Below are 12,070 nucleotides of genomic sequence, written 5' to 3'. Positions count from 1 at the left end.
AAGCAGAATCAATTAAGCAGGTTGCCCAAGACTGTGTCCAGTGGGGTTCAGAACATCACCAGTGGCAGAGAAGCCACAGCCTCTCTGGGCAGCCTGTTCTATGGTTGTTTCTGGTATTTGATCAGTTTTATAGCAAGACACTTCCAAATGTTTAACTAGATTTTTTTTGCACTTCCATTTGTGTGCTTTTTCTGTTGTCCTATCATTGGATGGTGATACAAGGGACAAATTTTTAATAATAAAGATGACAAAACACTGGAACTGGATGACCAGAGAGGTGGAGAATACCCCATCCCTGGAAACACAGAAAGTTTGGAGTAGGTGACCTTCAAAGGTCCTTCCCACCCAAATTATTCTATGATTCCTGTGGGAAATTCCATTAACTGCTTCTCAGTAGATACATATAAATTTTGCATTGTTTCTAGTGCTGATCATATTTAGACAGTATGGGATGTAATATGTCCAACATGACACCATGATCCTGGTTATGATGCTGCTGGGTATGGATGGTCAGCATATCTACTTTCTCATTCAAGAGAGACTGTGATGCTCCCTGGTAATTTCAATGCACAGTTTTTGTTTGGTATGTGCTATAAACTCAGCAGGCAGTGTTAGAGTCATATGGAGTCCCACCCATGGAGCACAGAGAGGCCCTTACCAAAAATTCTTTCCAGGTAACAACTGCTGTGACTGGTATAAGTGAAACAAGAGAGACAAAGGGAAAGGGTGTTCTGAAAGGGAGTGCTCTTTGTCATAAGCTTAAATTGAGAAATTAATTAATTTATTTGGGAAATAAAAGCCAGAAAAATAGGGGCAAATAAGTTGATACGTTTTGTAGATTACAAACAACCTTTCCTTCTATCAGGTTTAAGCACTGAGCACATCTAAATAGTACTGAGAAAATTGAGTTAGAGAGTGTGCACACAATATTTACCTACCATGATGATTGCATTTCTGCTTAAATGGGATATTTAGCTAACAGAAATAATTTTCCCATTTATTCACATGTGCATGAAGAAAAGGACGTATAGAATTAAATCTGAAGGAAAGCTCATGAGCTCCTGTCTGGAGCCTTCAACTTTATTAAGAGCCTCTCTGAATTTCTTGACTGCTTATGGTCCTGGTTTATTCTGACTATTAACTCAAGAGAATTCTTTGTGGCTTTCCATGATAAAGCAAGAAATAGAAGCCTTGGAAACTCAGACTTAGTAGGATTGTGTTTGTGTTTTGTTTTAAATGAGCAGTATTTTCATTTGCATTAGATTTTTGACAGCTGTTTAACAGCAATCCTTTGACATGTATTTTAAGTAAAATGAATACTTGAAATCATAGCTGTAAAGCACAGTTTTATAATTTTTAAATACATATAGCAGACAAAATCATAATTATCTAACAATTAAGTTGCATGAATTATTAATTTTTGATAAAAATAAACTACTTGTTTTCTAATTAACCCTGTAATCAAGATTGTTCCAGTATATCATTATATCTCGTAAGATTTCAAATCCTAACTGGGTTTCAGTTGGCATAGTATTAAAATAAATTTTTTCTCTGGAATGTATAATTAATAAATGTGCAGGTTGTTATCATGATTGTTTTCCATTAGCTAACTATACAAAAAAGTATGCCAAGGTATTTGAAAAGCTGATTTCATTATATTTTTAAATTTGTGGAGCTGTCTCTAGTGTTCACTGAAAATAAGACCCTATATCATGCTTTAGTTCCATTGGTATGCATGAGCTGCTGTGGAATTTTGAAGAGATTTACCCCTTGGCCAAGACATTATTAAGTTCCCCACTGGGATTTCTTTAGAAGAGCAGCCTTGTATGAATCCTGGCAGAGGGATAGAGGGATTTTTCCTTGGAGCTTGATGGACTTAATCCCCTAAACCCTAATGAATGTCAAGTGAGTAAAACAGAGGCATAATTCCATATGTGTTTTTGGAAACTTTCTTGAATAAACTGAAAAATCTAAGAGTAATAAAAAAACTGTGGTGGATTCACAGATCCATGTTCACATTGATTCCTTCCCATTTCCAAATTTTATTCTGCTAGCTAGTGGTCTACAAAATCCATGTATATATGTGTATAGGGGTGTGTTGTGTATATATATATATATATATAAAAAAGTGTTTGTGTGTGTATGTGAATGTATGTAGGTATATGCATATAGGTATAGATGTACACATGACCCCCTGGCTGGATAGCTAACTCCCACATCACTGCTCCACAGTCACTAAAGAGGCATTTCTTGTAGAGGTTTTGGTAGAAACTCCTTTGTAGATGGACCATTTGTAAATTGCAGTCAGGAGAATTTATCAGACATGCAGATAAATGTAATTACTTACAGACTCTGAAGTCCACATAAATTAAACAACATGTTTTCAAAAAGTGTTTTGGGACAGCTCTAAGGAATCTTGAATGGTTGATTCCTCCAAAAGCCTAAATTAAAAAAAAATATTAATGCTCATAGATATACAAGTGGTGGTTACTTATTAGACCTGATATAAACATACCATCCAATGTGAACAGACAAAATTCACCACAGCAGGAGGCATCCTGCTGACTATGCCGCTTAGGAGAGTGCATATATAAGAAAGTGGAGTAGTGATTATGTATAGAACTAATCTCTCAAAAACACCTATCTCCTGCAATTTATGTGGCCAAGCAAACAGAAATCAAATTGGCTGCCTGTTAAATGTACCTCACAGAACAGAAGGAACCCTGAATTGTGAACAGAAACTATAACTGGATATTTAAAAGTTTAAATGCCAAGATTTATGAAAATTTCTTGAACATTCAGTGTTATGGATATTGAAATAAAATGCATATAAAATTCAAATTTTATTTTACATCTACTCAATTAGATTACATCTCATATCATAACATCTACAGACAAAATTGATCATAACTCCCTAAATATACATACATCTATTTCCTCTGCTTTCATGAATACTAAAATTTATTTAATGAAGGTAAACAGAATCTGGCACTTGGAAGTAGGAGGAATAATATAGAGCATAATTGTTCAAACACATAGTGTTATACTGTTTTCCTTGGAGGTTTTTTTGTGTGAATGTCTTGTTCTGATGTCAGTGTCAGCTGTTTGCCATAAATCTGGTATGCTGAAGGCTGGCTTCTACATGGGCAGGAAAGCAGTGACATGAAATTTCTGTGTATTTCAAGGATAAATTACTTAATTAATATGTCTTGGGAGAAGATGCTCAAAAATATCCAAGGTATTTTGTTTGGAAAGCTCAGTCTCATAGGAGTGATAGGCTCCCAATAAGAGATTCTTCATTATATAATATATATATTCATGTGTATAAAAACAATGCACAGCAGTAGTTGCAAAGTTGAATATTTGGCCTCAGTGAAGAAAAAATAGTGTGTAAAGATATGTGCAGCAGCACTTCACTGTAACATCAGTGGTACAGCACTATATTATAAAAAGAAACATGTATGAATTGTGATTTGGAGTGAACAGGGCTTTGAAAAGGGAATAACCCCTGCACAGTTCTCACTGTCTGGGGCAAACCTCTGAGGAAAAATAGAGAACTAAAGACTGCTTGTTTCATTTGTAGCTTCTGCTTCAGTTGACTTTCTGCACTGGCATTTTATGGTATTAAGGAAGAAATATGACCCTCGTTGTCACATGGAACACAATCCATGGCACAAATTCTGACACTGAGTTTTGCAGAGCTCTCCAGAGTCTCTGAGAGGTTTTGAGGAAACAGCTGTGGATGAACCAGTTATAGGAACCTGTGCCCCCAACCTCATAGGCCTGGCTTATCCCAAGGAAGAATTTTGCTATATGTCATTCTGTCTTTACACTTTGTACCCTGCTCCTCTATTTTACTGCACAGGTTACCTAATAAAAGGATCTAGTGTTTCCCACTGTGAGGAATTTTTGAATTATTTCTGTATGTTACTAAATTAAGTTTTTATATGTAGCTGCTAGTGCCTCTTTTCAGTGAGGTTAAAATACAAGCTTCTATTTAGACCAAAATGAAGACCTTTTTTTTGTTTAAGTTTTTTACACAGCGCGATGTTAATATTTGTACTACAGTGTAGACTAGTTGCAGATATGAATTATCCTTCTTCTTGTTCCTTGCTTCCACTGTTTGTAAATCAGTGTCAGTAGAAAATTAATTAATTAAATATATATATATATATATCTGTCTCTATCTCAAAATACTTTGACAGCAGGGGTTGCTACACTATGCTTTGTTTTCTCCCACCAGAGCTACACTTTGCAAGTCTGTTGTGTTGCAGTGGTTGAGTCCACCACAGGACTGGCCAGGGAGCCTCAGGACCACAAAACAGTGGAGGTCTGCTGGTGGGCAGGCTCAGAGGTCTAAGACCACCCCCTTATACCCCTTTTAAGTCCATATTCTAGATAGTTCTCCTTTCCTTGATACCCCACTGGCTCCCGGTTCCATTGATCCACCCTTCGCCTTCCCCACTGGTCACTGTCCTGTCACCCCACATCCTCTCCACCCCTTGGCCCCCAGATGATAGGCTTCTGATGTTCTTCCCAGCCCCAGTGCTGCCCTAGATAAAACCCCAGACCCCTCAGTGTTCTGTGTTCTTTGTCCCTGGATCCCTTCGAGCGGGGACCCCAATAAACCCCTCGGAACTCCATACAAAGGACCTCTCCTGCCTCTTTGTCCTCGGCGACACTGCAGAAGTCTGGCTCTGAGTGTGTGTGAGTGGCTGCGAGTATCCACCTACTACTGTGTGTCAGAGTGTGTCTGAGTGTGTTTGCGTGGCACCCCCCAGAGCTGCTCAGACAAGGACATGATCAGGACAGACACAACGCTCTTTCCACCCCCTACCACGCGCATTGCGTCACTGTTGATCTGTACTTCCTGTAATAAGGATTTCCTCTATGTGGCCACTCTGTTTCAGTAGTGACATATATAAGCAGAAATAAACTCCATATAGATGTTTTCTGTTTTTCTTAGAAGCCCAGCTTGAAACTACTAATACTTGAAGAAGGACTGTGTTGGCAGTACCATGCTAATTTGTTCATGAAACATGTAGCCCCAGAACCAAAATGAAAATGTTATATAATCAGGATTCTTAGTGAAAGAACATTCCCTTTTACCTGTATTCATATATCACACAAAAAATATTAAGAACTACTTGAAAATTTAAAACTATACAAAATGACTGTTAGTTCTTTCTCACTTTAAAGTTTAAATTGCACTTTAAATAAGCCCATTCTCATTTACGAATTTGGGACTAGCCCTTTCACTAAAGAATGGATGAATCAATTTTTAATCAGTTACAGTAAATTCATTTTGTGCCATAATTAAGAAGTAAAATTAGCGAAGACAATTGAAATTCGTTAACATTTAGTGAAAAAATTCAATATAATCACAAGTAAAATCACTCTTTTGTTTTTTTGCTGAGTTGTGTAAAATTGCATTTTGGAAAAACACTTTGCGGCTAATTTGGGAGAAGACCATAAATAAATCTTTCCACACCCTCTAAATGCAATGTTGATGAATCACTGTTAGCATTAATTACTATGCTTCAATACTTTTAATCCATGAGAGTAAAAATTTTATATAAATCATGTTTTGCATGAAACTGAATCGTTTTGGCTCTTGGTGGACTTTATGTTTGCATCATTGTCCCAGTGTCACAATAAGTGCACATCGTATATACCTTTAGGTAGTTAATGCTTGTAAGAGATTAGAAAGTTGAATTCTAAAGTGTAGTACTCATGGTTTTTATTGCAGCTCTTGAGATTTCTTAATGTAAGACAATCCATTTCATAATTTGCTATTTCAGCCTCTATGCAATAGATAGAGTTGACAATGAAACGTGCAACTCCTATTATGTCCTCTGTCCTAGAAAAAACTATTCAGACAGCTCAAACTTTAGCAGGACTTTATTAGTTTAGTGTTAACAAGTTAGAAGGTTATCAGAAGCTAAGAGATGAAATACTAGTAAGTTTTCTGCCTACTTTTCCTTTTTGATAGAAGAAAGCAAACAAAACCATAGAGGTGAATGCATATGCTAAGACTTCTCCAGGGTCTATGTGAAAAGGACTTTTTTTTAGGGAAAGTGATGCTAAGCAAAAAGACTAGACATTCTTATTCTTGGATAATACCAGTTAGGTAAGATTTAACACGTCTCTCAGAAATACAAAAAGTCCTCCTATACTCTGCTTTTATGATTAACTCCGAGATTTTAGGCTTGCTAGTGGCTGCTCTGTAAATTCATGTTCTCTTTTGCTTTGAACTTTTTAACATCTTTTTCACTAACAGGGTGAGAAGTTTCAGCAGTCAGAACTTTTTAACCTTTTAACCATTTCTAAGATGAGTCAGTGCTAAAGGAAACCAGCAAAAAGCAGTAGGCTGACATGGTAACATGCTTTATCTCACATTTTGATTGAGTATGTTAATTCAAGGTCAAAATAGACTATTAAGGCTTTTAAGTCAATAAAATTTGACCCGTTCAACATGTACATAAAGGATTTTTCATTATACTGAGAATTCAGTGTCTGTATAAATCAGTGATTTGCAGCAGCTTTTAAACAGAAGATGGTACCAATTCAACTCACACTGATAGATCTAACTATGAAAATTAGTTGGACTGGAATTTTTAAAGTCTCAGGGAACATGAAATTTGCATGTGTAACTTGAGTGTTTATTGCTTACTATTTTGAAGGCATTCAGTCAGCAATACCACCATGTTTCTGGTACTGAAACATACTGAAAGCCCTCCTAAGATTTAGTGCCTCTAAAAGATGTTTTATATGTTGACTTGTGCATGTTCTATGGATAACTCTAGTGAGAAGTGGTAAAGTGTCGCTGTTGAGGTGGGTCACGACACATATATACACTGACAACTCCAGGCAGTGGCAAAAAGCATCTTTAATTCTACAAAGCCTCTTTTATACAGTTTCTTGGCACTCGTCCTGTGTCCCCATTGGCTTCTACATTAACACTCCACAAAACTACTGGTTACTTGCAACTCACACCCATCTAAAACAAAGTGAATAACAGCCTCCCCAGTGCAGCTGTGCATTCTTCATCTGTTGTTTTGGGTTCTTGCTTCTGTTGATGTTAAAACTTCTCACGGGTACTAATCAAATTCTCAAGGGTACAAAGTGATTGTGTCCAAGTCAAGTTCTGTGAAACTTCCAGAGCAGCTTGTCAGTTTCCACACTAAAGGACTGTCCAGTTTACAAATTCTAATATCTTCCCATGGGAAGCAGACTCAGCGCAGTTTATTACAGGCGTATCTATATGAAGACCCCACCATATGCTACTAAACCTGTGATATCAATGCAATAAAAAAATTGAAAGGTCTAACCCTCTGGTGCTCATGTACATCTTCCTTTAATTTGTTCTTTCTGTCAGTTCTCTTTTGTACTTTGAGAAGATTCTCTCTCCCACTCTGGATTATTCCCCAGTCTCTGTAGCTGTGCTCTTCCCTTGGATTCTCATTACCTGCTAGAATTTGGATGCAGCAAGTCCACTTCAATTAAGGCAGTACTCTGTGAACACAAGAATAACCCCTATCTTTGAAAGAATGGATGATCCTCCTAATAGAAGGGTCAAGACAACACAGAGCAATTAAAAGGACATACTCATTATATGAGTCATTGAGAATGTAATGAACTGCAAAGTCATGGTGCCTTGGAAGAAAAATTTCTCAAATTCATGTCTGATAATTAGAGAACAAGTCCCTTCTTCTGTTATTATTACCAGGCAGCATTTCTGATTCCACAAGATCTTTTCATAGTGCTTAAATTCCCTGAGTAATACTCAAAATTCACACCAGATTAGCATTCTGCGTTTTGTTCTTTGTAACATTTGTCTCAGCAGGGTAATGAATAACCAAAATAATTAGTGAATCCTTTTGCCTTTGCAGTAAAAGCAGCATGATCTCTACCCTGTGTACAAAGAACATCCATTAAAATGAATGCAACGGCCTTGACAGGAAGAAAGGCCAACTGCAGCCCAGTGTGTCTGGCCTTCCTGCCCACATCAGCTGCATACCAAATTAGTATTTCTGGAAATGATCCACAGGAGAGAGAATTGTGACTCCCCAGGCTTCAAGCGCAGGATAAGGCCTGGTTAAAGGGATGTCTGGGCTCCCTGGGGTGACACAGTTGATGCTGGTCACTGGGTGGGACAGGTAACCCCATAAACATATCTGCAGAACAAGGATCTGTCTCTGAAACATTTGGAAATGAAAAAACATACTGCCCTGAGTATATTAGATGGTGATGCGTAAGGATTAATTCCTATGTTAAAGCAGTATTTAAAGAAAAAGCAGGGGAAAATAAAATCCCAAGACTGAGGCTGTTCTATTAGAGTTTTTGTCTCAAGAACCTTCATTCTGGAGCAGATCACTCAAGGAATCTAACTGATATAAATGAAGTACAAGATAAAGTACCATTGGGCAGTAATTTATTATAAGATTAATACTTCATGGGAGGTATGTTAGGATTAATACTCATAAATTGGCAGAGCTGCCTGGATCATTTGGCAAATTTGGAATGCCTCATTTTGTGGAAGTGTATGACAAGAAAAATTTAAAGAGAGTTCAAGTGACAAGTTGCTTTATTCTCATTACGGCATTGTTTTTGTAGTAATAGCTTCCCGTGTAATATTTAAGATAGTATTTTTGCATTTTGGAACAAATCTAAAGATAGCCAGTTAACTGATGGATTGATTAATCAGCAGTTAGTGCGAGGGGTGAGAAATTCTTGGCATGGTAAGAGACTTTCAGCTTCTTCTAGTTTCATAGTATATGTGTTCTTGCATGAACTAGCACTTTCTCAGAAAGAGTCTAATACTCTGTGTGCACCTGGACCAGTTTTGTTGTTTGTATTATTCATCACTGAATCTCAAATTACTTAAAAAGCTATAAAACTTCCTCTGGAAAGACCTGTTTTCTCCCTACACTTTTGTTTGGGCTTTTTTAGGGATTATTCTTTCATTGCATCCATCCCCTCAAGGTCATTCTTTCAGGAATCTGTGTACCAGAAAAATAAAAGCCTTCATTGAAGGTTGCTGAGAAGAAACAGAAGCAGACATTTTGCAGCATGAGATCTGGGAAGCAAATATAGGTGAACAGGCAGGCAATATTATGCCCCATGCAGATGTTTCCTTAATGGAGAGCTGTTTTCCTGGTATACGATGAATAATTCAAGGTATGCATTAATTCAGTGGGCAATGAACTGAACTTGAACTCTTGAACTGCCAGATTAGTGGACCACTGCCTCTGAAACAGTGCTCTAAAGCCATTATGATTTGAAAAGATGTGCTTATTATTTGTATTTCTCAGGTGGAAGAAGATTCTTCATCACTGTTGCCAATGTATTCATGCATTATTTCATTCACTACTGCTCCTGCATATTTTATTCACTATGGCTCCTGCCATATATTGCTTCTGTCCATTAATTCTTGCCTGATCACTCAGGGATGGGCTGGCAACCAAACATCTGTGTATGTGTCTCTCACAAGCCTTTGGCTCAGGTGTTGCAGAAATCAATATTATTATGCACAATGAGTATCGCTACAGTTTGTATGTATAGGTCCTGAAAGAAAACCCCACAGACAAAATAACATCTTGGACAAAGTTCAGTTGAGTGGCTCAAGTATTGTCAGTATCAATGGTAACAGATCTGTTACTGAGGCAGGGCATATTGGGAAGAGTTAAACAGGAATTAACCTGTTTGAAAAAGGTCTGAAAGACAGTGGTGGCTAAAATCAAATGAACATATCACTATGTTTAAGTGGTGCTTCTGAGATATTCCTTGTGCTGAGGTACATTAAAAGGATCCTTATACCTTTCACATAAACTGGAGATATTTTGTAATTCTTGTCCTGAAGCTGAGAAAGACGAGAGTAGAGTGTCTGCGGCAGTGGGAGGTGGACAGATGGATGAATAGCTGTAAAGACTGGTGGCTCCAGACCTCTGACTCAGATGCTCTGTGGAACTGGTGGCTGGAAAGGCAGCAGTCCATGACCCACTTTTTTTACCCACCATCATAAATGTATCAAGAAATCTTTAGTCAAGCAGCAGGTAATAGAATTTTTGAGAAACAGTTATGACTTCTGATAGGAGACACATCTGTTCATCTGTATAAATAAATGGCAGATTCCAGAGAAATGGGCTCAGGGTATTGCCCAGCCCAACAGGACAATAACCAGACTTTCTGAGAATGTATGGAGAAATGAATGGGAGCCACCACTTCTGCAGCAGGAAGTTTGTTTCTGTTAACAGTGAAAATACTGTTAATTGTCAGTTCTTTTAATAACAGTTTGTATCTCCTTTGTGGTTTATTTATATGCTTCCACTTTTTAATTGGTGAATCTATTGTTTTTTCTTTTGTGATTCTCTCTGACTACAAATACACTGTATATGGTACTTGTTTCAGAGTGGTAAAAAGCAGGGTTGCTACTGCGTAAAGGTGCAAAAATTTTCTTGGGAGTATCGTGAAGTGTGAGAAAGAGTCTCCAGTATGAAACATATGTTTGTGCTCAATAAGCAGAAAAGAATTGTTTCTTCAGTGAGTCACTCTTCTTCACAAGCCTGTGGGTGACAGAAGTTTCATGATTATGATGTAAAATCCAGAAGCCTTTGAACTATTTGATACAAAAGAGGAAATTCTGCAATTCAGTTTTTTTTTCTTTCCAGTGTAGTTATCAGCAGCACACAGTTCAATTACCATGGGCTTTATATAAAACAATTACTTTATTGTAACTATTTTGAGTATAGATGTAATAATTTTTCTGGAAAGAAGTGACACATTCTCAGGATCAAATAATTCCATTTTGTGAATGAGAAGCAATGCTTGTGAAGTAAAAATATCTTTGAAAGACCTGGTCTCAAATCTATTCATAAGGCTTGGTTCAACCCCTACTGCAGTCAGTGAGAAGTCTCTGATTGAGATTCTCAGAGAATGTGGCAGTGCAAGTGGCTCCAGCCACTCTGTCTCCTGAGGAGAACTCAGACAACCAGCTGTCTTGGTCAGTGACTCAAATTTAACATGTAATTTTCAGTCATGGTGAGAACCCACGATTCCCTTGTTCTGCCTTTGCATGTTTTCTCCCAACTGGTTAATGTTTTCCCCTCCCTGTTTTATGTATGAGGTTATGTATTTCATTTCCCTTCTTTAATATGTATCAGTTCTAGAAAGTTCTTCGTTCCTCGACGCCCCATTGGATCCTTCCCTAAGTCCCGCCTATGTGTTGTTCCCATTGGTTCCCTTCCTGTCAACCCTGCCTACTTGCCCCTATCCCATTGGCTGTGATCCCTTTCTCTGCCTATTCTGTACCCAGTATAAAATCCCTGGACCCTCCTACCAATTGGGCTCTTCGTCTCTGCCTTTTCACAGGAATAAACCTGCTGGAACACATACGGAGAGTCCCCTCTCTTTCTTCTTTGCCTTTTCCTGCGTGCCTGCTTAACAGCGACAGGAAGACACAGCCCCTTTTGGGTGAGGAGCTCTGCCCCTTTTTATTGTGTGTTGGGCACTGAGTGCTGCCTTCCAGAGGGGTTTCACTGTTGACCTCCAGGCTTCTTTGGGTTGGCACACGAGGGGTAAAACCCCCTTCTGCCAGCTCACAGGTGCAAAACCCCTCAAGAGAACTAGATACAACAATCTTAACTACGTGTTTCTGCAAAAAAGGGGTTATTTAGTGTGAACAAAAAGGAGAAAGGAAGGAAGGAAGGAAGGAAGACAATGAGTTGATAAAGAACATAATGTAATAAGACAAATACCAAAACAGTTCCAACATTTCAGATCTATGGAGCAGGACATTGCTGTCGCTGTTGTCCCCAGGGACGGCAAGAATCACGACACAAATTCAGGTCCAGGACGAACAGGGATTATTTAATTAATTATCACCTCATTTATATAACTTGGTTTGCAATAGAGAAATGACATTATTGGGTGCTTGACCCTACACCCCCCAGAGTGATTGGCTGAATGCTACAACGCCTATTTCAAAATTTTTTTTTCAGTGAACCAAAACAAGACCTTGCAGGTGCAAGATAGAGAGTTAGTTTATGGAAGTCTTTCACTGTTTCTCAGC

General features: G+C 38.1%; 1 protein-coding gene across 8 annotated transcripts in view; it reads left to right on the top strand.

The window, feature by feature from the left end:
* Nucleotides 1–12,070, top strand: part of LOC138118303 (uncharacterized) — a 234,410-nt gene that overhangs the window by 197,667 nt on the left and 24,673 nt on the right. Inside the window, exon 11 of one of the 8 annotated variants that reach the window (XM_069029207.1) lies at nucleotides 11,371–11,472. The exons of 5 other annotated variants lie outside the window; for them this stretch is intronic. In XM_069029207.1, coding sequence (XP_068885308.1) covers nucleotides 11,371–11,472 — 102 coding nt within the window. Of the gene's footprint in view, nucleotides 1–3,583; nucleotides 4,105–4,243; nucleotides 4,548–11,370; nucleotides 11,473–12,070 lie in introns of those variants that run through there. 2 more of the 8 variants (XM_069029212.1, XM_069029210.1) reach the window with 2 other exon arrangements.

Source organism: Aphelocoma coerulescens, chromosome 13 (genome assembly GCF_041296385.1).
Source record: "Aphelocoma coerulescens isolate FSJ_1873_10779 chromosome 13, UR_Acoe_1.0, whole genome shotgun sequence".
NCBI lineage: Eukaryota > Metazoa > Chordata > Aves > Passeriformes > Corvidae > Aphelocoma > Aphelocoma coerulescens.
This window is presented reverse-complemented; position numbering and strand designations above follow the sequence as displayed.